Here is a 27,798-nt window from a genome sequence, read left to right as displayed (position 1 = left end):
TACGGCTGGGGGTCATTTTTTGTGTATATATCCTCATGAATTCTCAAAAATTAAATTCATCTCTTAAATTAGTAACACTTGCGTGATCAAAGATCATAGTTTTTATAGTTTATTGTCATTTTGGTCATTTCTTCAGGCAATGCAAAACGTTTCATCAATTTTTTTTTTTTTTTTTTTTTTTTTTTTTTTTACAGATATTGTGTTATTAACTTATTTTTTTGTTACTTTCGAATGGAGTACAGCGAGCCAGTCGATGACACCATATAATCCAAAAATGCATCTGTTCGTATCTACGAATATTGTGATGGCTGTAATTTTTTGTCCAAATGGCGATCAAGCTTTTCAAAAAATACTCAGTAAACGAATGCATAATGGAGATATTTCTTCCTTAAATATATGTTTATTCAGAACACATTGTTTCCTTCTTTAGTATTGAACTGCGTTTAATTAAAGCTAGATTTATGATATCTACTAACATGTCCAATTATAAGTAATCCGGTAGCTACATGAAAAGGCTATGTCATTCAAACATTAAAAATTAAATTTTTCCATATAAGTTAATTATTGGAAATATTTAGTGCCTGTACACGCCGAAGGAAGAAAGCATGTTTTTCGAGGGAGAGAGGTGAAATGATACATAGATAAAACGTCTGTCCGGTACAAACACTTTATCTAAAACTGACCAGTTATTTACATGGTCACATAACACATAATTTCCTATGTAGCTTGTAACAAGAGATTTGATTGGTTACAAAGTCGGGTGAAAATTTCCGTACACCCGATTTGAGCCGGGGGTTAAAACACGATTAAAAGCAAATAACGTGACGTCACGATGCATTGTAGGACGTAGTAAATCTTATCGATAGCTTGAAATACAGTTGATTGATTTGTTTACAAAGAATTTATTTGGGTACATAAGAAATAGATTAGTTATCCAGGTCCAATAAAGGGTGTACGGGGATTTATCCCGGGTTGTATTCCATACACCCTTCGGCCTAAGGGTGGATGGAATATAACCCGGGATAAATCCCCGTACACCCTTTATTGGACCTGGATAACTAATAATACAAAATACACAATGATGTCATCACTATTATAACATCATCACGATTATGACGTCATAGCCAGAAATGCATACTGCAAATTACATGCCATAAAATAAGTTTTAAATTGTAATAGTATTTATAACAAGAGGCAATGGGCCACATCGCTCACCTGAGCACATTGGCTAGGAAAAAGAACAAATCAGTTCAGTATTGAAAAGTTTAAAGGGGGGGGGGCTCTTGAATTTTAAACTACCTGAGGATGCTTCCATTTAAGAAATAAGGTATCATTTTTAAACATCTATCGGGATATAAATACGGGTTGGTCACGAGATCAAATTCCATAAAGCCCGAAGGGCTTTATGGTAAATTTGATCTCGTACCAACCCGTATTTATATCCCGATAGATGTTTAAAAATTATACCTTATTACTTATATTTACATTTGTGACTTATTTATATTTTTTATTTGCCTGGTTATAATCTTGAACGTGTGAAGTGTTTTAAATTCAACGGCACGTGTTTAATCCATTGATTGCGCGTCGACCCTTTATGACGTCACTGAGAAATTACGTCGAACGTTTATGACGCGAGGAACCCGTGTTTATACGGATATAGATACACATTGCTTTCAATAGTGTTATATAAAGAAAGGCATTTGCAAATGTAAATATATCAATATAACAAATGACTTTGCTGTTCTTGAGCAGAAGATTTTTAAAGGTTTTTTCCTATTCCCTTGTTAAAAATTTTATCCCCCATTGTGGCCCCTCTTGTGGGGGCGGGGGGTCATTATTTGAACAAACTTGAATCTACTCTACCTGAGGATATTTCCAATATGACTAAACGTGGCTTTTCTGTTCTTGAAAAGATTTTTTCCTTTATATTCCTATGTAAAACTTTGATCCCCCATTGTGGCCCCACCCTAACCCTGGGGGGTCATTTGAACAAAGTTGAATCTACACTATCTTAGAATGATTCCATATCAATATACTTAACAAAGCCTTGCTGTTCTTGAGAATATTTTTAAAGTTTTTTTCCCATATACTTTGATCCCCCATTGTGACCCCGCCCTACCCCCGGGTGTCATCATTTGAACAAACCTGAATCTACACTACCTGAGGATGCTTCCATATCAATATGACCAATCATGGCTTTGCTGTTCTTGAGAAGAAGATTTTTAAAGATTTTTTCCTATATATTCCTTTGTGAAACTTTGATCATCCATTTTGGCCCCATCCTACCGCGGGGGTCAAGATTTTATTAAACTTGAATCTACACTACCTGATGATGATTCCACATGAGTTTCATTTTTCCTGGCCCAGTGGTTCTTGAGAAGAAGATTTTTATAAGATGCTATTTATTTTTCACTAATTTGTAATTATCTCCCCTTGGAAGAGGGCATGGCCCTTCATATGAACAAACTTGAATCCCCTTCACCCAAGAATACTTTATGGCAAGTTTGGTTGAAATTGGCCCAGTGGTTCTTGAGAAGAAGTCAAAAATGTGAAAAGTTTACAGACAGACAGACAGACCCCGGACAAAATGTGATCAGAAAAGCTCACTTGAGCCTTCGGCTCAGGTGAGCTAATAAGAGGGTCATACTAATTATTTATTTTATTTGAATATCATATGTCACCAGTGTTTACAGGTGAGTCCGAATTTTAAATGCAGATTGGCCAATACCCTCACTTATCTCGAAATTTTGCAGCAAAATGATTCAAGTATGCGTTGGTTTCCTTATATTTTCGTAGACCTCTGGTCCCATAACAATTGAAAGTTGCCTGGTACTCATTAGGTGTAGATTTTGCATCTCTACTAGTTGGGTTTTTTTTTACCCCAGACAAGAAAAAAAAAACAATCAAAATAAACGGTCCAAGAATTATTTCTTTTTTAGTTGAAACCTTTTCAATTCTGTCTATTTGTTTCTAAAGCTGTCGAGAATTTGTCAAATTAGCATTTTCTGCCTCGATCTTGCAAAGCAATTTATTTTTCCTCCAGAAAATAGAATTATGATGTCAAATCATTCAAATGATATCAATAACATCAAAACGTACGACTTTTCTACACTTTTCTACACTTTATACAATGATTCCTCGCGATAAATTAAAAACTAAGTCTTTTTGATATCACAGAAAACTGCTTCTTCAATAAAAATGGAACTCGAACATTTTCGTATCTTGTGATTGGTCATCAACAAAATTACCTGGTTAAAAAATCCCTCTGATTCCATACAAAAGTACACAAAAGTACACTGAAGTTGATATTAAAAGGATGCTGGAGTTCCTCATTAACAACATTTATGTAGTATTCGGAGACCAGGTCGTCTAACAAACTGTTGGAATTCCAAAGGGCGCTAATTGTGCTTCTTTGTTAGCCGACTTGTTTTTACGTTCCTTTGAAGAGAATTTATTTAAAAACTTCTACATGAGAAGAAAACGCTGTGGCCTTCAACTCGAAATTCAGATACATTGACTACGTTTTATCAATTAACAATAGTTACTTCCATTCATTTGTCGACTCGATATATCCCAGTGGACGTGAAATAAAAGACACCAAACCTGTTTCATATTGGGTGTTGCTAAAACGCGGAACGGAACGGAAAACGGAAAAAATGATTCCAGGTTAAATCATTAAATATAAAACATATCATAAACAGTATATATCAAAAAAAATTCGTAATTAATCCTTCATTATTAAAATACGAGTTGATTTAGTCATGATCATTCGCTTATTCATGCAGATCTCTGAACATAAACAAAGCACACGGTACGGAAAACTAAACAGAAAATATCTAATGCCATACATATATACATGTAACATGTGGTAAAATATGGATGAGTGGGAAAACTTTATTGAACAGGGGCATCGGCAAGTATTATACATTTGGGAGGCGAACTGGATCGAAAAGGGGGAGGGGTCTAGCTAACTAGCTTAACTAAATAATTAAATTTCCGCCAAATCTTGATATTTCCCCCATCAAGTCAATTTTCCGATTGAAAAAGAACAATTAAGCATGCAACCAAAAAAAAGTTTTATCTGTTTGAAGTTACATGTACTATAAATAAAACAAACCCGGAAACCATTTATAAAACAAAACCATTATTTTTTAAATAGCTAGGAGCTAGTTTGTTTGTTTGTTTGTTTTTTCATCTTCAATGAAGATCACTCTGATCAATATGAAAAGCTAGTATTCGATAGCTTTGTGTACCATATGAGCAAAAAATTTCATAATTTCAATGCATATTTACCCATGCAACTTAATAACGCATATCTCTGTGCCCCACCCCGCCCACCCAATACTACAATATAAATAACAAAATTTTGAACGTTTCCAGCTTCCTCTCATAAACCGCTTAACCAGTTTCAACAAATTTTTGTACAGAGCATCTATGGACAAAGGGGGAAAATATGAATTTCATGGTCCGATGGATCCTTCACCAAAATTGTTAAATTCATGGACAAGGGTCAGGGATTCTGGAGCTAGGGTGGGGATCTATTGATAATTTAGTGAATATGCATAAATGCTTAAAATGCTTCCTCTCTCCCCTGTATACTCAGCAAACAAACTAAGTGCATGGTCATTATAGGCAAGACTGCCACTTCCAAAATTGTGATTTTCATGGCCTTTGGATCAAGGGTTCTGGTGTTAGGGCAGAGCTCTATTGATTATATAGTAAAAATTTATTAATTCTTCTAAAAAAAAATTCTCTGCCACTGGGTATTTGGCAAACATAATAAGTGCATAGTTATGATGAGCAAGGGTGCCTCTTATAAAATTGTGAAATTCATGGCCCTGGGTTCGGGTCTGGTGTTAGGGCTATGCTCTATTGATTACATAGTGAAAATGCATTATTTCTTTGAAAATCTTCTTCTCTGCCCCTGAGTATTTAGCAAAAACGCTAAGTGCATGTTTATGATGAACAAGGATGCATCTTGCAAACTGTGACCTCTGGGTCAGGGGTTCTGGTGGCACAGTGAGACTCTTTTCATTATATAGTAAAAATGCATTAAATCTTTAAAAATTAGGAGGTACAGAGAAAAAATTGTAATGAGCAAGGGTATTTTTTACCAGATTTGTGAAATTTTGGATCACTTGATCGAGCTCTATTGCTTGGCAGAGCTCTATTGATCTTATATAGAAATACTGTACTCTATTTAGAGAAGTTATTCCCCTTTGCTTTTCAACTTTGATAATTAATCACTGTTAATAACGTAATTGATTGGCCCATTGAATAAAAGAATTTAAAAAAAACTTTACACGCATATTACAAAAATATTTTCAAGTTTTTCATAGTGAGGTAGACTTGTAAATAATATATAAATAAAAATAAGACACAAATTCCTCGTCTTTATAAAATCTTTCAAAGAGCAAAGAGGTCAAACTAAAACGGTGCGAGATCAGTTTAAGCGCTCAAGCCCTGTTGTTTTGTTTAGTCTACATGATGCTAGTGACAAATTGGAGTGTATTGGCACTTGCAAGTACAGGCAAATAAATAGATCTACTTTTCGTTTGTAACCGAGTACTTGTAATATTTTATTGATTTCTGATCATCATATTTCTTTGCTTTTGGGTTACATATCTTCATCTCTCCATTTATTTTGTTTTACCTTATATTTTTATGGTTCCTTTACAAGGTTGTATTATACTCAGGTGACCATAAAGGCCCCTGGGCTTCTTATTTTAATTTCATATTCACTAAATTTTTACTAGTGAAAGAAGCATTACGTAAAAATTAAACAAAAATGTTTTGTTGCATTGCCTTTTTAATTGAATCAATTAATGCTAGCAGGGAATAAATTGTACAGGTTTTCATTATCAAAACTTTTCTTAACCTTTTTTTATATATATAAAAAGAAAATTGTTTGATAACATACAGTCTAAATTAAAAGGAGAAGTCCCTGATGAAACTGTAGCACTACTGCTTTTTACTTATTACAAAAAGAAGGGAAAAGAAGGACTCTGTATGGCAAATTATACCAAACCTGTAGGAGGAGTTCTTAAAAAGAATTTTCTTTATTTTTAGAAACCATGGCAACAGCGTTAGAAAAAAATCAATAACGAATCAAAAACCTGTAGAGAATAATGTACAGTTACAGTATATTTCAGTGTTGTCTAGTTTTGTACCATATTTATTGAAAATGGACCAAAACTGTAGGAGGGGTAGTATATTTAAAGAATTTCACAGAAATTTCTATTTTAGTAACCATGGCAACTTTGTTCCTCGAAATCAGACACTGTTCAAGAATTATGTATTTTATTTAGTCTACTTGTGTAGTGAATTTCATAGAAATCAGAGCAAAATCTAGTAGGATAAGCATTTTGAAGAAATGTTTACAGAAGAACAGCTAGACTAACGGAGAGACGGATGGACGAAGGACACCTTACTAATGCATAAGCTCTTGCCTCTGGCCAATAGAGCTAAACATTAATCTGCCTTTAAAAGCGAAAAGTTATTTTATAGTTAAGAAATTCAATGTTGTGAATTACAGAATACCAAATCAATGTACAGGCAACAACAGATATCCAAATTTTAGGGATAAAACAATCCAACAGGTTTTAAAAATACAAAATCACTAAAACAGAAGCGCTCAGCATTTCCCAGAAAGGTAGACATGCAATCATAATTGTGATAATCAAAAGAAAAACATTTAGAAGAACCTCTCTTATTTCACTTAAGGCAATTACTTTGGTTACAAAATAATGGAACGATGCACTACACAAGACGATACTGACATCAAACAGCAGTAATTAAGAGCGATCCACATATTTACAGCGTCTCTCATATAAATCGTTCTTTTCTTCTTTCAGACGAGCTTCTTTCTTTAACATTTCCCTCTGCAAGAAAACAAGTAATTAAAAAACTATTTAGATTTCCTAAAAAAGTCCATTGAAACAATACAAAACGGGAGCAGAACAATCACGAACCTCTAAAACATCAGAGGTGGCATCAGGTGCCATGGAGGAGTAAGCTCCCCTGTTCGACGGTCACACACGCCGTGTGCTCGTTGTAACAGAAAAATCCGTAGACAATTCAGAGTTTAAATATGGCCTAACAACTAGTATGAAAGACGTTAGTCAGCATTCAACTTATTGATAGATTTTATTTGCTGACAAAGGTATCGACCATAGAATTTGCAAAATAATTACTTCAAATGAGACTGTTGATATTCTTGTTTCATCAACTGTTTGTCAGTAGCTTGTCTCCTTTTAGAAATTGTTCGCACGTGGAGCATGCCTTTTCGTATCGAATCAACTGGGAGATTGATTGATTGATTGTATGCTGTTTTACGTCCCATTCGAGAATTTTTCACTCATATAGAGACGTCACCATATACCGGTGAAGGGCTTCAAATTTTGACCTTTACTCGGCACTTACGGCCATTGAGCAGTGAGGGATCTTTATCGTGCCAACGCCTGCCGTGACACGGGGCCTCGGGTTTTAAGGTCTCATCCGAAGGACCCGCAACTTTCACTTCAAAGTGCCGAGCGCATGGCGAAGGAACAGTTGCTACCCATTTTTTATCGACTTAGGTCAGTCGCGGCCGAGATTCGAACTCACGACCTCCCGATCACGGAGCGAGCGCTCTACCGTGAACGGTAACTGGGAGATATAAACCTCATTATGCAGGTGATAAGGTTATTTTGCTACATAAGTAAGGAATATTGACAATAGAAAAAGTCGGTCATCACGTTTATCATAAAGTTTTGTTGTTAGGTTACCTTTAGCGTCTTTTTCTAGTAAAGTATCAAAATATGAAATAGATGTGTCAGACGCTGTGGTATCTCAAACTTTTTAACATTAAATTGATTTTCTCTATTCAGACAAGACATCAATGTTCACATACCTGTTTCGAATTCAAATCTTTATCTTTTCTTTTCTTTAGACTTTCAATCTCTTGTAACTGTTGGTTGATCTTTCTTACAGCATTTAAATATGCCTCATGAGTAGCAACATCTTGCCAATTTAGTACGGCGTTGTTCGCTTTGGTTTGGTTTGATTGTTTTGCAGCAGTAACGTCTTCCCCCTTCTGTATGTCTTTCAATGTCATATCATCTTGGGTATTTGGATCTTTTTGTATGTATGCCTTTGGTCCACTCCAACTGAATCCAAGGTAAAATACAACACTCTTTTGCCACATACTCCTTGGGCTGGGGTAACTGTTTTTTACTTTTATGAAGGATTTGTTGCCGTTTGGACTTGTAACAGTATATAATATCTCCCATCCATCCATAAGTAATGTTCCCTTCAATTGTTGGAGCATTTCTTTTACCGGTTTTGATCGCCACAGAGCTTCACCATCTATGTATGTTTGTTTACATCTAATGTCTTTATAATAAACAATCCCACTAGAACCTCTTCCCTTCCCAAGGAAATAGTATGTTGTTTCTCTTCGACGAAAAGCTTCTTCCTTTTGTTTTGGGTATAATCTGTTGAATGCATTTTTCCATCTTCTAATCGCTTCTTCAACAGTTTCAACAGGATTGATTTTATATAATTTACTCTTCATTTTATGTTCGGTTGGCCAATGGATCATTACAAAGTACATGAATGCTTCCAATTGTGGTCGCTCATCATCACCCAGACGCAGTGTCAAATCGTATGCTCTTCTACTCCACTCTACGAGATTTTTAAAATCTTCCTCACGGAATGTTTTTCGGGTCATATTTTGAACAAGGGTCACCGTTATCAGAGTTACAAAATCATAAGCCTTAGCATACTGTGACATAATGTTATATGAAAGCTTTAACGCCATTTCATTTAAACGAGTTTCTCCATCTGGTGTGTTTCTCAAATCCAAAATACTAGATGAAGATCGACCACCGAGGCGTTTAACTCTTCGTCTTATGTAAGACGCTTTTGCCTCTGGAGAAAGATGATCAGGTATTTCACCCGTCTGTTCTCCAAAATAATTATCAAGATTCTCTCGAAGCTGAACAAGTTCGTACCTTGGATTGTAGCTTACATTCAGTTTTAAAATTTCTCCATCTTTTTCATTTTTAAGTTGTGCAAGCTTGTCTTCTATGACTTGCATAGTCTTTTCCGAGCGTTCCTGAAGATCTTTCAGGAACTCTAGGGCTTCCCCTGAAAAAATTTCGAATTCTTTTGAATTATTCATATTTACCAGATATTTATGTAAATCCATTTTTTCATCTTTTCCAGGGAACCATAGGAAAATCAAATCAAGAAGCTGAACGATGAGACGTACTTCTCCAAAATAGCCAGCATCATTTTCCCTGCTGAACCGTGATTCCTCACTTACTATCTGTTCCTTTGAAAATTTTTCTATTCCTTTCATTGCCAGTTTTACAATCTCTTGTATTTCTGAATTATTTGGGGCTTCACAATCAGCTAGATACGCTTTATACTTGAGTGTTAATTGCGTCTTGTATATTTGACCATAAGTGTCCCAGAGGTATGAATTGTCAGGTTTGCTTTGTACTGCAGTTTTGGCAAATTCCTCTGCTTTTCCCCAGTTAGCACTATGAATGTAAAATCTGGCTATCTGTTGTGCAAGCATGGGATCTTTAGTTTTTTCATATCCAGTCTCAAGCACTTCTGCTACTTTGTCTTTTCCTTCCTTTTCATTAATTTCTAATATTATTGGAGAGAACTTTTCTTTCTTTTGGTCTTCTGTAAATTCTCTTTTTTTCAAAACATCTTGTACAATTTTTTTTAGCTGTCTGACTGATGCATTCTCAGCAATAAAGAGGGGATGACGCAGAAATTCTATCATAATGTCACCAATCGACAAACTATCTTTCATGACGATGTAGTCCAGTATAGCTTTTGCAAAGAGTTTACTAATTATGGACAGTGCCTGGCCACCAGTAGAAACTCGAGCATTTCTATTGAGAAGAACCTCCGTCGATTGGCTAAGAGTGCTTTCCCAATTCCTGTACAAATTTGAAGGATGCCTTCGTCTGCCGCAAAATGCAGAAACGCTACCCATAGAGTAAAGAACACTGCCACTGCCCTTCTTTCTTTCCTCCATCAAAGTGTCAAATGCACTCAAAGGCACAGACTGAAAATCAATGTCGTAAGAGTTGATGAGAGACAGATACTTTATAAGATACATCTCTTTTTGTATATCAATACTGTCGACAAACTCCTTAACTGTGCGCTGGATGTAGTTTCTATCAAAATTTTCTTTCAAAATATTGAATGAAATGAGAAGTTTTGGATCGACTCCATTGTTGTTCCTGAACATTTCATCCAAGGATTGATACTTCCTTCTCAGCCACTCCAGCTCCTTTGTGGACAGTTCATGTTTTAGCTGAACTGTATGGCTGTCAGTAAAAGTGGGGAGGTTTGCTCGCCTAATGCATAGAAATAAGAGGCAGTAAATTGCCCTTGTGTCATTTTTGCAAGATATCCGAGCTTTGTATTCCAAGCGAGCATGTAAATCTTGAACTTTTTCCTCATCGCCATTATCAATAAGAAGAATAGGTGGCATTGGGTTGTTGGGGTCTTCGAAGTATTTCAACCTTTCTATTTGACTGCAAGTTTGATCTGTAATTTTTCTAATCAGAGAACACCTGTAACTTTTCCTGAATTGCCACAATATTTGATGTGCTGTTGTTGTTCCACCTGCACCGGGTTGATGAAACAAATAGAAACATGGTACTCGGGTGTCTTCAAATCTCTGATTTGGCTGAAGAAGTTTTTCTACACCTTGTTGAATTTTTTCCTGCTGACTTCGTCGTAAGACATGGTTATCTTCAAAATACAAGTTCCACCAAGTCACCTGCCCGCCTTGGTAGAATTTTTCCTCCATAAATCGTCGATGATTTTCAAGCTTGTGAGTGTCATGACAAATATCATCGATTTCGCATTCATTACTGCTAAGAATTTCAAGATCACAGAGCTCATTTCGAATTTTTTCCTTTAAATAACAAAATGCCCCTGCTGATGTTGGGAGCTGACATTTAGATACCTTTGGTAAAAAATTACTCACTTCCTTGACAATGTTATTTACGTGCTTCCAGGGTAAACCAATGATACACCTTTCTTTCAAAGTTTTCTTGTCCACACTGTCCCTTCGCAATAACTCATCTCGCCAATTTTCCATCAATTTCTCATTCTCTGACATTGCAATCCACTGATTCTGGAACTTAAGGATAACTTCCTCTGCAATCTCAAGCATGATGTCATAATTCTTTGAGAGAATAAGAAAAACTACCAAAGCCCTCTCATTTGGTATTTCTTGCTGTAAAAATCTTGTTACTTCTTTGAACCCTTCACTTCTTCTTTTTTTCCACTCCAATCTGTTTAACGGAATTTTCCGAAGAGGTTCATACCCATTGCAAAATATCCAAGGCTTGAGTTGACTTGTACTTAGCTCCTCCAGAACATTGTTTAAATTATCCGGATTACTGGCATTTTCTTCACTATTTCTGTCAAAATTATCTGTTGTGTAAACCTTTACAACTCTTTGCAAATCAGCCTCTACAAAATTGTATAAGCATTTTCCATCCAGACTTGAGTGAAAGTCAAATATTGCTGTTGGTTCCATGTTGAGCAAAAATTCAAAATTTTCCGACACAAAATCTTCATTCATTGCACTGTCTAATGGGCTGAGAAAAAGAATTGGGTATATGTCATTTGTGAGTTTTTCACTTCCTGCAGTGTAGAAATTCAAAAATTGTTCTCGTAAATTTACATTTGTCTCTGATGGCAAAGACTCCTCTTCCTTGCGTTTCCTATGTTCTGCAAGTTTTGGTTTTGATTCCATATAATTCTTCAAATCTTCATCTAGCAAAACTTTAGGTACATTTCTGTCAAAGTTGTAAATTCTTGGAACATTCTTCTCTCGAATGTAGAAAGTGTCATGATTCGTCAGACTGTAATTTGGTACAACATCAATTTCAACTACAAATAGGGGTTCTGCTTCTTCATTTGATAACACTTTATGCCTCACACTGACAAACTGGGGTGGTCTTAAACACTGTAAAACAATGCCTAATTGGTCCTTGTAGAAAGCTTGTTTAATTTGGTCATAAAAAACCTCCATGAATCTTGACTGGTTAATATACAAGCCTGCTACCTTTCCTTCAAGAAGACCATCTTTATCAGTATTCTCTACAATTCCAAAATGAATTGTGCCGTTTGTCCTCCCAGAAAAACAAGCACATGCAAATTTGATAGTTTCCTCTGCTATCCAATTCATTAGTGAAGACTGATCCTGATCATCTCTATGCCTGAAGCTATGCAAAGGTTCTATTAAATCAGATATGTAAAAGTTACTTGTTGTGAGTACTGCATGCCTTCTATAAGCATCTGTTGGTTTTGCTAGTGTATCAAATGTTCGAAATATTTCTTTGAATTTTGTCTCTGGGTCATTTTCTTCACTTTCACTTAAAACTCTGTTCTGGCAAATTAGAGAAGTGTCTGTGCCTTCCATTGCTTCGGAACCACTGGATGGGATAACAAGGTAGGGACCCTTTTTGGATTCTTCCTCTAGAATTGCATTTCTTATGCGCAGAAGTCTTTTTCTATCACCAAAAGGCATATCTCTAAATAAATGCCCTAAATCTGTAATATCACATTCCTCAAAAACTTTACCATCAATTTTTTCTCGCACAAAGACTTCTAGATGAATGGCTTCAATACCCTCCTTCTCGCAAAATGGTGCAAGAACAGATTTTAAGTCAGATGGCTTAATATCTTTAAATAGAATTGTAGGATGTAAGGCATCATGGAAGGAATCAGCTCCATCAGAATTTGAAACCAATTCTGTAAAAGAAAAAAGACAACACATCTTTGTCATAAGAAGTCTTCATTCAAATTCTTATCATAAGGATTCCCCTTAAATCTGTCTTTAAAAAATAATTGCAATATTCGGTGCTGTGATATTCAACTCTTAAAAAATCTTCAGTATTCATTAAACAGTTGACGTTCAGTCTCCCGACCAAGATGTAATGGTTCTGAATTGCATGGAGGAATAGTTATGTTCTCATAACAATGCGAACTGTGGTTATTTACTGAAATTAACAAACTCTTCAATATGTCAATTTGGTTGATGTTCTTTCTGTTACAGTATACAAGTATATATTTTCTCTACGTACATATTTTTTAAGGACAGATGATACAAACAAAAAAATGGATGCCTGGATTCGGATATGACCTATTTTAGTTGAAAATGATGCAAATGATAAATTTCTGAAATATAAGAAATTGTGAACTTTCTATGATGTTCAAATTCTACCTTTCTGCAACCATCCTTATTAATCTATACAATTTTTTTTCACTTAAAATCCAATCATTATGAAACTATGACTGAAAATTTGAAATCTATGCGGTTAAACTTATTCATTTTACTTTTATAAACAGGACTTAAGTTGTTATTTTTAAAATTTTTGATAAAAATTTGTTTTTATCATCTGTTCTTAAATAATGAAACTGAGGTTAGGGTTGGGCTAAAATCAGACAAAAATAACATTTAAAAAAAAATAATAATCTCCAGAACAGCAAGGCCGTGATAGACATATTGATTATAAATCATTACTATGATGCATGGATTCAAGTTCTTGTTTCATTTCCCCCTGGGGCTAGAATAAGATCACAATGAACATTTTCGGAATCCCAGATACCCGACAGCAGACTTCGGACCTCTCACTCCAGGGAACGTGTCAAAACGTTATTGGAATAATCCGAATACTAGTTTATGTTGTCTTTGTTAATTGAAATCAATAATCACATTTCATTTTCATTTGTATTTATTTATACCACTAACATTTTGTCCAATTCCCAATTTTTTTGGAAAAAAAACTGTTTCCCTCTCTTTCCGGAGAAAATATTTCATTTTATAAATAATGAAAAAGATGAAGATAACGATCTCAGAAAAATCTACAACAATACAAATCTGGGAACAAGACATAACACACGGACCCCGGAAATTCCAGAAGTGAGATCAGGTGCCTTTAACACCCGTTATCATATATCTAATAAATAGTCTATGATTAAAAAAACTTCTAAAAGTTTAGCGAATGCTAACGTTGAATTTCTTGGCGTTTTATCGTTGAATCCACACTTTTTAAAAGTTTTCTCCCTTGATCGCCATTGAGAGAGAGAGAGAGAGAGAGTTGTCAGTTACTGAGAAAATATTCAAACTACAATGAACACGTTGTGTATTTGAAAACGTATTTTTCTATTATAAGGTCCCTGTCAGTCGTCCTGTTTGCAATCTGCTGTCTGTTGTTTTGTTTGTTTTGTTTGTTTGTTTGTATGTTGTTTAACGTCCCTCTCGAGAATTTTTCACTCATATGGAGACGCCACCACTTGCCGGTGGAGAGCTGCAAATTTTTTTCCTATACTCGGCACTTACGGCCATTGAGCAGTGAGGGATCTTTTTCGTGCCAGCACCTACTGCGACACGGGACCTCGGTTTATACCGTCTCATCCGAAGGACGGGTCTCCATGTCCCACAGTGGGATTCGAACCCGCGACGTAAGGATCAACTCCTTACTCCGCGACTAGAGCAGACGCTCTAACCACTGCGCCACGCGGGCGACTGCTGTCTGTTGTACGATATCAGGTGTCTGAGATTCCAAAAATGTTCAATATGGAGTCAGAATTTTTCATTACATAAAGATAATTTTCATTTACCAAAATTAGAAAATTCTGAAAATCAGAAGGGCCAAAGTAACTCAGGTTAGCGTTCTGGCCCATGGTCCTCCTGTTTTCATGGTAATCGCAGCCAATTAAGGGTAATTTACTGAATGACACACATCAATTTCTCCCAATCCCTCCCAGAAATATTATTAACATACCAGGATCTGTGACACTTTCTTCATCCTCTGATATCTCAGACTCTCTCCGTTCAATATTGGTGTATCTCCATCTATACTTTTGTCAAGAACGTCAATATGAAATGATAAAAACCCTATTTCTTTTGAAACTACAGAAAGTATGAAAGCAGTAGCCAGCTTTTACATATTATGTTTGTTTACATATAACTTGATCTCTAGACTACTTTCAAAAACGATATTCCATGTCCTGGAAATTTAAATCGGCTTAAAAATGATTTTTACAAATTTCGAATTTGCTTTCAATTCGACATTTCGATATATCGACGACGTAATGTCAATTAACAATAATTACATCCATTCATAAGTCGACTCGATATATCCCAGTGAATATGAAATAAAACATATCACACAGAGTCTGACCCATTTGTTTCATATTTGAATATTTTACTAAAACAAGAGGTCCAAGGGCCTTAACGGTCACCTGAGTATAATACAACAATTTAGAAGATCCATAACTGATAAATGAAGCCTTGCTGCCCAAAAGCTAGAAAAATAGTATGATTACCATCAACAAAATAATTGATCTAGTATCTATCTGTCCCCCATTTATCACTATTACCAAGCAGACTATTAACAAAATATCTATATTTTAAACCCATACTTTTACTTCTCACATTGGCCTCTCTTGGCCTTTGAAGAACATTTAAAAGACAATTTGTTTTTGTCTCATTTTTATTCATCTATTATTTCCAAGTCTACCTGATCATTAAAACTATGAAAGTACTTTTTGTATTATACAATAAATATTCTTGCATAATTCTCTTATTCTATTAACCTTTCAAATACATTATTTACAGTGATTAATTATCAAAGGTGAATGGCAAAGGGGAATAACTTTGCTCAGCAGAATAGAAGTCAATAGAGTCCTGGTCAGGACCAGAACACTTGACTAAATGGTCCTGGTGTTCAAATTTCTGGTAAAAATACCCTTGCATATTAAAAATTTTACTCTGTTTGCCTTGAATATGCCCAGAAGCATACAAGATTTTCAAGGAAATGCATTTTCACGATATATTGAAATAAAGCCCCACCCTAACACCAGAACATCTGACCCAGGGGCCATGAACTCACAATTCTGGAAGAAACACCCTTGCTCATCATAACTATACACTTGTTTCTTTGCTTTATAACCAGTAGTAAAAAAAAAAAATATTTTGAAAGAAATTATGCATTTTCACTATATACTAAATAGAGCCCCACCCCCCTTTCACCAGAACCTGGGGCCATGAATTTCACAGTTTTGGAAGAGGGCTCAATGCTTATTACAATCATGCCAACAGTTTGACTGCTTGATGTCCAGGAGTGAAGAAGAAGATTTTTAAAGATTGCATTAATTTTGGTGGTTTTAGCCCACCCCTCAGGCCCCAGGGGGGCAGGGACCATGAAATTCAAAATTTTTGTTTCCCTTCACCCATAGATGCTATATGCCAAATTTGGTTGAAATTGGTTAAGCGTTTCAGAGAAGAAGCTAAAAAATGTTCAAATGTTAACGCACGATGCACGATGACGGACGAAAACGAATAGCAAAAGGTCACCTGAGTGACTCGGGTGACCTAAAAAGACGTTAGTGGTAATCTAATAACCAGAATAAGTAGTTCAATTAAATTACCTTTTTAGGTGGAGAGAAACTTGCAGAATATATCAGAAATGAATCTGAATGAAATACGAGACAATAGGAATGTGACATGGAAAAATCACTCATATATCATTTAGAATTACTAAGTATTTAAGACATACAGATGGACACACAGACAGAGTAATATGACCTATTACAGTGTACTTTATAACATGTCTTTCTCTTACAGTGAAATATCTGTTCAAAATTTGAAAATGTTACAGTGTGAATAAAAACCATGTTATACCGTCAAAACAAAATGTTGACAGAAAGGCAGACAGACAAACCACAAAATATTAAAAGTCTTTCTCTCATGATCAACTCCTTGTATTTAAAATTTTACAATGAAAACATTTTTTCAGTAACCATGTCATGAAAGATATATATTAGAACATACATATAAAAAGAGAAAGTGACCCAAATTTTGTAGTGTTATTCTGTCAAAATATGAAAACGTTACTTTGAAAATTGTTTGAGTTATTGCATCACAACAAAACAGTTTGAAAAGACAGATGAACGTGATTTCTTTCACGCAGGGTCCTAAAAAGCTAGATGGATATAACATGCATTGTGTTGTAAATGAAAAGAAAAGGATACATTTTTTTGTTCTTTTTTGTCACTCTCTTTCTTATTGAGGTTGGATACAATGTTTGAATGCATTCTGCCAAGTCGGTCTTTGTACTTTGTGTTACGTCCCCTTTTCCTTCCCACCAGTACTCAAACGAAATATCCTTTAAAAGATCTGGTTCTGCAATAGTCTTTCCCTCTGTCAGACGATACCTTTTTTGCAGCACTTTTTTCAAAAACTCAATCCTCCTTTCTTTCTCTGTGAATATTGAAATTTTTTTGTTTATATCATTTTAAGAACAATGATGTAAGCACTAAGCAGAAGAAGAGAGAAGGGATGGTGTAATCAAACTGTTCATATTGATAAAAAAAAATATCATTATACACTATATAACGTCATCTGTTGAATATAGCGTTGATTTTTCGTTATTTAAAGAATTTCTAGTATTCAAGCTTTTCCTTATTTGGCAAGGCTTCATACAAATTTATATAAGTGTCCCCTTTTCATTGATGCAATCGTAAAAAAAGTGACAAGTAGCCCAGATTTGCACAGATGAGAAAATCCTTTAACGATGTTAACTTAAATTGATCTGTAGGTTTCTTATTAAACTGCAACTGGCCCTCAAATTTTTTTTTACTTTTCTCACAATAAATAATGGATATCATTAAAATATAAAAATGTTTTCATCTGCTTTATGTTTATCTAGAAAGATTAAGCATTGTTTTAATGATTATTTAAGAAATAAATAACAAGTTTAAAAACTTCACTGGGAAATGAAGTGGGTCGGTCACGTGATCAAATCCTGTGAAGGCCGAAGGCCTTCTCAGAAAATTTGATCACGTACCGACCCACTTCATTTCCCAGTGAAGTTTTTAAACTTGTTATTTATTACTTATATATACATTTGAGACAGACAATTGAATATAATCGAATATAAATATTGCGCTAACTGTTCGTCGTAGATTTTGACAAATTACGCTAGTTGTAAATCGGCTTGAAAAGCGGTTACGCTTCAAATTCATCTGGCAAAGGATTCTGTTTCAGGGGCGTAGCTGCCTATACGCAAATACGCAAGTGCGTACACATCATTTACAAAAAAAAAAAAAAAAAGGAAGAGAGAGAGGGGGTATTCGAAGAAAAAAATCTCCGTTCTGTACCATCCAACAAATATCCGTGTTTGTGTCATACTGTTTCGATTTGAATTTTATCACAATTATATAATAAGATTTGAAATCCTTCATTAAATCATTGCCAAATCCAAATAAATCATCCATTAATTTTTAATTGTTCTTTAATTCACTGATATTTTTTTTTAAAGATCTTTTAGAAATTAAGTTTCTAACACATCGTTGAATGCTATGATCTACTAGTATATGATTTATACTACGATATTTTTTTGTTAATAATTTGCTTTTAGAATACGCGTTTTTGAACGTTGAAAAAAGAGTATATGATACCAATATATCGGTTAAATATTTAGCCTAACTACATGTACAATAAGATTCCATGGAAGTATTAAAACAATGAATATTAATATAATGTCTTTTATTTTCTAAACATTTAAAGCTAAATGACAATATTTATATTTTGCAAGAAAATGAATGAAATATTTGGTAAACCTCAGAGCTTCTGGGCCCTTACCGGCAGGCACGTAGTATCGGGGGGGGGGGGGCTGTCCCCACTTATTTTCATACCTAATCTATTACTATTGAAAATGTTTATTGAAAGGGTGGTCCCCCCTTTTTGTTGTAGTATAGTTAACGAGGTTCGCTCCTGAGCTTTTGAGCAGATTCTTATCTTAACCTATTTTTCAAAAATTCTGCATAATTTTTTAATTCTTACAATAAATTTGGATTCTACAATGCCAATTTAACTATATTCAGTTAAAACTCCATGATTAAATTCCAAACCAAAAGCATTAAGTGAGGAACTATATTTTGTGGCGGAAGGTTTTTTTTTTAGAAAAGATCATTTTTTTCTCTTTCGAAGTATTTAAAGTATGTTAAGTTTGGATTCCTATTTTTACATGCAGTCTGCACACATAGTTATTTTGTGCAGTGGACTGTTTTATACTGGTCCTAAATTATCTATTAAATAAACTGTCATGAATTCTATCATCATATTTGATAAATATAGCAAATATATTGTGGAAATGAAGAAAAAAATAGCCCTAATTTAGGCTTAAAATTAGCACTATTTTAGTAATATCTAAAAATTGACATCACAGACCCCCACTTTTAATTTTCTTTTCTGAATATATACGATACTTTTAACCATTCTTCTTAAATTCAGTAAAATGTCATTACTTTCAAATGATTTTTTTTGCTTGTTAAATTATAATGCCAGAAAAATGAAAACGTTTGAGTGCAAAAAGGTCAAATAATTGAACATGCGGAGTAATTCGAAAATTTCTTCGTTGTTACAAGTTTTAATGTGTCTATTTAAGATTAAATAAGACTGTGTTTGTTCACCATAATTTATTTGAACAAAAAATATTGAAGGAAAAACTTTAAAAATTGATTTATGTGTAAGACGTATTTACAGTGCAAAAAGGTCAAACTAAATGCTCTGTAGCGCCAAAAGAAGCGCATTGACCCCCATTTTTTGTTTTGATTTTTAATAAAGCTATGTGTATAAATTCTAAAAATATACTTGATAAAAAATTCTCATTACTTTTGATGGCAGGATCCAACCTCCTTAAATCATGGTAATTTGGTAATGTATTAATAAAATTTTGATTTCTGAAAGTTGGACACCCCCCCCCCCCCGCCCCCTTCCATTCTCTGCGTACACTTTATGTCCATGCTGGCTACGCGCCTGATCAAGTAAACGGAACATTCAGTAGGGAAATTTAGTATCAAAACAAAGGCCTAACAATTGGTATGAAACAAGTCAGCCACAATACGATCCAATGATAGGTTATATTTGTTAACAAGGTCATTATAACGACCATAGAATTTTCGAAATGCTGACTTTAAACGAGGTTGTTGATATCCCAGTAACATCAACTTATCTGTCAGTAGCCTTACTTGGTTTAAAAATTCACCGTGCTCAGAGCATCCTCTAGAGTATCGAGTAAGTTGGGAGAGAACCATATGCAAGTAATAGCATAATATAACTACATAAACTAGAACTGTCCAAAATGGACAAATACCCCCGATGGGTTTTTCAAAAACGTGCCAAATCACTAAACATATTTTATGGATTTAAGACGTGTTCACAATTTGTTTAAACATTTAGAGTGAAAATTTAATTGCTAATATTTTTTAATGAATGATGAACTAAGGTGCAGCCTAATAAAACATCAATACTAATAAGTATATTGTTTTAACTAGATTGAAAAAATAAATTGCAACTATCTGTCATCTTTGTGAGACATGACAGTCTGCAATTTATTTTTTGAAAAAAAACCATCATATTAAACAATACCAAATTAATCTTGATAACTTTAATCCAATTTTATTTTAAAAATAAAAAGCTGGTCATCCTGTAACTGTGTATTATAATTTGACAGACTATAAATTACAATGAAGAGAGTTAGAGAACAGAGATCTTTAATTCTCTGTTCTATTTTCAAGAGATATACCTGCTAGATCAGAAATGTTCTAACAGCTTCAGACATTGAACTCATTAATTAATCTTTAACTGGATGCATGTTCACTCATTACTCCCAAGGGACAAATGGATTTACACTATCTGTTATGTAATGCACCGTGAGTCTGTAGTACAACAGAAAATGGATATTTATGTCATTCTGTTGAAAACAAAGATTTTTTTAATCTGTTATATAAATCTTTATATAATGAAAAAAAAGAACTGTGTTATCTTGATGCAACGTTTTTTAATAAGGTCACTGCATGACTCATAGATTAACAGGGACTATCTACCAAAAAACTTTTTTTAATACTTGGTGATTTACTGAGTAGTTTTAAACAGCAATTCACATTTTTAAACAGATGTACGAACTGGAAGTTTTAGATTCTATGTCTCAAACCTACATGTACCCAAAATGACTAAGTCAATAAAAATTTTAAAAAAAAAAAGTGTAAAATGATGAAAAATTATCTAATAAAGATGAAAATATCAGGTTCGCACCTTCGTATAGTGAACAAGTGTACAAATTTTCAGACAAATCCATGCAATAGTCTCCGAGACCAGGTCCGGACAAAATCACGTCTACAGACAGGACAGATGGAATGCCGATCCCAGTTTCGTTTGCGGGGGTATAATAAGGGAAGTTGACGATGGAAAAGCTAAGTCATTTCGTTTGTCGTACAATTTAGTTGTTAGTTGGCCCTTATCGTCTATACTCAGTATAACATCCAAATATGAAACATGTCTCAGACATTGTGGTGTCTTTCATTTCAAGTTCACTTGAATACATCGAATTGACATGGAAGTAACAATTGTTTAAGGAATCACTGTCTAGTTAGTAGAGTATGCCAGGACATCAACGATAGTTGGAAACGTGGGATAATTTGCATAACGGGCAAAGCCCGTTATGCATAAATTATCCCACGTTTCCAACTATCGTTGATGTCCCTGGCATACTCTACTAACTAGACAGTGATTTCTTATATTTCCATTTCATTTTGAAATAAAATTGTAAATTTAGATTTTAAAAATGTAGACTATAATAGATTTAAATTACACGAGGTCTCACATGTCAATTTCAATAGTCCCCGACCACTGACGTCAAACACAAAGACAGCCGCACGATCATGTCTTAAGAAGAATATCAGCCCTACAGTCCTCTTATCAGTTCTTTCTCTCATAGAATGTACAGTTTTTGGCTTATATCCTTTACATAAAATGATGATAAAAAAAACTGATTGATTATAAAAAACCGACAAAACAATTAAAAAAAATATTTTTATTTTTTTTATAAATTTCAGTATTCTTTTCAGTGGGGGTTATTTCATTCAATAAGACGGTGAGACTAGTAGCAATTCCAAACAAACAATTTCAATTTGGTCTTGTATACCTTTTCCGAGTTCTTCTCCAACATCCGTTTGCTGAATTTTTTCCTTTATATCAGGTCGATCTTTGCCAACTTCCTCTAAAAAAGCTACAAAGGCTCTTTCCTTGGTGTATAAAATGTTTATCAAACATTTTGCTTTGTCTTTGTCTGTTACTTCAGATGATATTCGTTGCAAGTCATCATGTTCAATGACACAATCTGTGTACAAGTTGTCCACAATGTCTTGAGCACGCAATTCCTCCAACAGATACGTATAATTCTTCTGAATCTTTAGCCTATGCTTAGTGTCCATTTCATGAGTCTGAAAATTCAATAACACAGAAAATTTTTATCAGTACCATATAAATTTATATACATGTATATATTTATTGTTATAAACAATACTATTAATAATTTTCATAAACCTTGCCAAAAAGGATTTGTCATCCTTAACACTCAGTTTACACTTTGTTGCAAGAAATGTAAATAGATCTAAAATTAGAAACAAGGAATGCCTTTGTCGCCTGCTGTTGCATCATTAAAGATATAAATAAAACTAATGGTCTTCTATTTTTTTAAATAAAAAAAAAACACGGATAGTAAGACAGCGATAAATAATCTTTATCATAAAAGTTACAATCAACTTAAGTTCAAGTTAAATGTATAATCAAATTAAATCTATTAAAAATAATCATCCATTCATACGAGTTTATTTCAACAATCCCCAAGATCCCTAAGCCCAAGTCGGTATACCGATACTGGAGTAACGGAACAACTGGAACATCACAAAGGCTTTTCCGTCAAGTCGAGAACAACACCGGTTTTTTCTGTCAAGTCGAGAATTTTTTTTTACAAAAAACTTTAATAATAGAAGTTTAATTCAACAATTCCCGAGATTCAAGATCAAAAGTCTGTTTTATTTTTTAAAGACAGCTTATGGAACATTTGGAAAATCACATGGCGTTTAGTTTAAGCCATACTTCTCAAAATTCATAAGACGGATCAGAGTATTGTTGAAATTAGACCAAAGGTCAAGGTCAGGTGGACTGTAACGCTGATATTTTTCAAAATGTCTTATGACAAGCAGTGCACTTGCCAAATAGCACAAACCTCTAAAGAGTAAAAAAAAAAAATGAATATCGATACTATGGTGTATTTTTAAAAGTACGTCAAACGTCATATTCATAGATCACGAGGCCGGTAATTTTGGTATTTTACAACAAAAAAAACATTCTTCTATGCAATACATGAGCCAGTTGTCAAATCCCTGCCTTTAACATTTCTCAAACCCGCTTGGCGCAGTGGTTAGAGCGTTCGCTCTTGAGTCGCGGAGTAAGGAGTTGATCCTTACGTCGCAGGTTCAAATCCCACTGTGGGACGTGGAGACCGGTCCTTCGGATGAGACCGTATAAACCGAGGTCCCGTATCGCAGTAAGTTCTGGCACGAAAAAGATCCCTCACTGCTCAATTGACCGCAGAGCCAAGTATAGGTCAAAATTTGTAGCTCTCCACTGGCAAGTGGTGGCGTCTTCATATGAGTGAAACATTCTCGAGAGGGACGTTAAACAATTAACAAACAGACAAACAGTACTCAAAATATACGGTGGGACAGACAGACAGACGCCAGCAAAGTGATCCCTAAGTGTCGTTCTGCTATGCTGGCGAGACAACAATGGGTTTCCAGTGATGGAAATTCTTTAAATTTTATAATAATTGACTTTTATTACAAAGATTCTTTAAGGATGGAGTCTTGTCAGCATTTCAAAAAATTAAGTAATAGCGAGCGCAGCGAGCGGCGCGAAGCGCCGCTCGTCACTGCGAGCTCTAACGACAACGCCTGGGCGAAGAGAAAATTCGGACTACTGCACATTCATTCAATAGAATTTTTTTCCGCAGTAATTCTGACCCACAATGCATTGCTTCTTGTTCTCGCTGCTAACTTCATTCACGCGGTAGCAACAACTAAAATTTCACAAAAAATAAACTCACCTTAATTTAATGGATATTGCATGCAGATAGTAGATTAAACGTTCTTTGTTAAAATATGTGCACTTTTTAAACTTTGTTTATGGAAATGCAGCTAACGTACGTCATGTGACGTCACAGTCTAGACGTTCCAAATGTCTCGTGCGGTTTGAAGAGGCGGATCTTAAAATGAAGTGAACAATGCGCTCGCCCCAACGGTCGCACCGTCAACATATTAGTAAGATAAGATTTTGTCATGAAGAATGGGTGGAGCGGATCCCATTCTTCATGACGAAGATTTCTCTTAATATGATCTTACTGATTTAGAACAGAACCCCAGCCAATCAAATCAATGATTCAAAAATAAACTCCTCCCATGATTGTGTCATAATAGTGCCAAGCTTGAATTGGCCGCTCATTCTGTATAAATACAAATCGATATCACACACACACACACACACACAATATCGAACACAGTTTCAAAATGGACCTCCAAACCATTCAGGTAAGCATGGACTTAAATGAAGTTGTTCTTGATTAACTGGGAGACTGGGATGGTGAGGATATTAAAGCTACTGAGGCAATGAATATCCTTGTACCAAGAATCTTTTTATTTTTTCTATATAATTGTGGTTAATTGACAAGACCATAGCCAACAGGAGTGGACATCGCTCTAACACCACATAAAAGTACCATCGGGAACATTTTCCTTACTGAAGGAAATTAGCAACACTCTCGCTCCTCCTGTGCCCCCCTCCCCCACCCCCGCCCCAAATAAAAATTTGAAAATCATGCTTTAAATCGATCTTCAGAGACAACGCTGATATACATGACGACGATTGTATTTTTATGGAAATGTGTGGGAAAAATCTTATTGTGTAGAAAGGCGACAAAAAATTAGAGTGGAAATTACCCAAAAAAAGTGAATTCCAAGACCCGGAAAAATTTAAATATGATTTTGAAACAGTACATGTGTCTTGCATTATCTTTAAATTTTTTTCTTTTTGCGCGAGAAAAAAAAAGCCCATATAACTGTTAAATGGAACAATCAAACACCATTCCATAGAAATAGAACTATTCTTCAACACAAGGAATCGATTCTTCATGAGAATTGGAAACATTTGATTGGCTGAATAAGTGGGGTTATGTTCTTAGAGATATAAATGCACTCTGTGTCTGAATACTTCAGCAATGAACATCATGGTCGTAGGAACCGGGGGCCATGTCCCCCCCCCCCCCATAAATTTGCCAATATATAGAGTACTATAGAAAATGTAGATACTATATACTTAGTAGATGTTTGTGTCCCCTTAATAAAAACTACGGAAGCCGGTAGGTGCCAGGTAGAAAAATATTTTATCTGGCGGCCGCCAGGTAAAGAGATCTGGAGGCCGCCAGAAACTTTTCTGGCTGCCGCCAGATAAAATATTTTTTCTACCTGGCACCAACCAGCTTCTGTAAAAAAAAAAAAAAAAAAAAAGTCTAATTACCCTTTTTTTGGTTGTCAAGGAATTTTTGGTATTTGATAGTGCTCCCTCCACTGAAAATGTATGGCTGTGCCCCCCCCCCCCAACTGAAATTGCTTCCTACTGGCCTGAACATGAACAAGAACAAGTTATCGAACGATTTTAGGATACGGACGAATTTAGGGTATAGATAGTTTTCGTATGACGTATTTTCTCTCCGAGTTATTTCCCTTGGCCGCCATCTTGGTGGTCAACCTGGTAATTTTCCTCTTTGTCTTACCAAATTTAAGAGGATGTAGCACAAATATTTAGAAAAAATCTTTATAAAATAAAAATTATGAAATAGAGGAGGCCTAAATAAATGCATATATTTCAGAAAAACAATGTTTTTCTACCCAACAATGATCAGTATAAAAAGTTAAAGTTGGTTGAATAATGAAGGAATATGAACATGTTGACCTCCAATATGGCGGCCAACGGGAAATAACTCTTGCTAATTCAGGCCTACTGAAAACTATCTATATGACGATATATCATTTGGCTTGATATGATGATGTGAAACCAATGAAAATACGAAGTATATTTTTTTCTGGATTGATAGCATAAATACTAACACTAATTGCTACTGTGCATGCATTTGTAAATACTGAAGAAGTAAACTCTTCAGTACTTTCGAATGCATGTACAGTAGTGATTTTCATCTTGTATAAATTCTTTAGGTAATACAGAGAAGTACCCCGATCTTCTGTCATCGAGTGCATAAAGAAAATAAATTGAAGACTCACATATGGCCCAGGCACTGTAAGCCTTTGTTTAGTTAACTATAATATGTGTCCCATTGTTATTCTGATTATCCATCTCCGCCCCATATTGGTGTTTATAAAACGAAACATTCTTTTTTTTACTTTCGATTTGGTTTCTCTGTAAAGCATGATGGGAGTGATCGTTATTTCTGGAAATCACATAAGCTATGACGTCACAGCCTACTCCACTGCGTTACGGTATCCGGTGAAGCATGAAGCGGTTCGAGGACTTATGTACTTAGACAAGTAGAGTTTTTTCAAAAAGCTTACCGTCTTTAGCAACAACCTTAAACAGTAAACTGACCTAAACCTATCAGGCCGTATTATTCTTGAAAATTTCTTGACTCTGTATTTCTTCATTAGTTTTTTTCTGACATAAGCTCTACCAAGTGAAACGTTAACAGATGCTCGGCTGTCTCCTTAAACTTTGACTCTGCTGCTGAGATCATTCGGCAAACCTCGGCTGATTCCGTCACCTTTGTGATATGTAGATGAGGTACGAATCGGCCGAGGTGTTGCCGAGTGCTGCCGAGATTAGAATACATACAAGTTGTAAAGCTTGCATGCAATAAAGATCAATTCTGTTAACAATGAAAATATAGAAACGTTTTTTTGGTAATTGCTATAAAAAAAAACTATCATGTTAAATCGAATTAATTAGTTCCAATTTCCACTGTTCGTTTTGTCATATTTTTTTACGATTAAAAATCTTGAAAAATTGTTAAGTCGTACGAAAATTAGATCATCAGAAAATTATCTCCCTTGCCTTGAACAGCATTTCAGCCAATGAAATAATGGCAAATTTTCTCATCATGCAATTTCTGCCAATCACAAAAGAGAGGAAAGGCATAGTCCGAAGACTGTAAAATACTTCAACTCTGTATACCGTCTTCCAAGGAAGACGGTAACAAGAAATCACAGAGAATGACGACGATAGTATTATCGCAGAGCAAAACTGCAAAAAAATATAAAGTTAGTACTCTAGTAGGAAAAATTATTTATTTGTTTGTTTGTTTGTTTTTTAATTCAAATATGTTAACGATCATGTGACATTTTAAAATGGAAAAGGCACGTGATTAAGATGAACACAACTGTGTCCAAAACTATAGTGTTCACAACCCGAAGGTACTTTGAACAATTGTGAAGTACGAAAGCCGGTGTATATTGAATATTGACCCCCATGGAAAGATGACCGGGGTTCAATTTTCATCATAGAAAAATGCACTCTCTACCATCGGCTCATACATTCACCTCTGTCGTTGGCTCGCGTATATCACAATGTTAAACACAAGAAATAGTGCGTTTGTTTTAATCATTATAATTAAATTCCTGCACTAGTGTGTATCTTTTAAGGTATATATTTTCTAAGTAGCTCTAGGAATATCAGTTTAATTTGAAATAATTCTTGGAATATCATGTTTTTTACCTTATGTCAAAAATCTTGACGTGAGCCCATTGCAGAGGTGTCTGAGAGAGTAACGAACGACAACTCTGCAAGGGAGATTGAGAAAAATGACACGAGGTCTAAAGTATGGCATGCCGATTCCATCAAAATTATTTTCTGCA

General features: G+C 34.9%; 1 protein-coding gene across 1 annotated transcript; it reads right to left on the bottom strand.

The window, feature by feature from the left end:
* Window positions 1–5,830: 5,830 nt before the first annotated feature.
* On the bottom strand, window positions 5,831–26,279 carry LOC133204994 (sterile alpha motif domain-containing protein 9-like). Its single transcript, XM_061340733.1, has 6 exons — window positions 26,215–26,279; window positions 22,023–22,320; window positions 17,068–17,296; window positions 14,817–14,887; window positions 7,892–12,780; window positions 5,831–6,881 (listed from the first exon to the last, which is right to left on the bottom strand). The coding sequence occupies exons 2-6, from the start codon at window positions 22,309–22,311 to the stop codon at window positions 6,795–6,797; spliced, it is 5,565 nt and encodes a 1,854-aa protein (XP_061196717.1). The 5' UTR covers window positions 22,312–22,320; window positions 26,215–26,279; the 3' UTR covers window positions 5,831–6,794.
* Window positions 26,280–27,798: the final 1,519 nt, after the last annotated feature.

Source organism: Saccostrea echinata, unplaced genomic scaffold (assembly GCF_033153115.1).
Source record: "Saccostrea echinata isolate AGI-Se365-2 ecotype Australia unplaced genomic scaffold, CSIRO_AGI_Sech_v1 ptg000054l, whole genome shotgun sequence".
Classification (NCBI taxonomy): domain Eukaryota; kingdom Metazoa; phylum Mollusca; class Bivalvia; order Ostreida; family Ostreidae; genus Saccostrea; species Saccostrea echinata.
The sequence above is the reverse complement of the archived record's forward strand: the minus strand, read 5'-3'. Positions and strand labels throughout refer to the sequence as shown.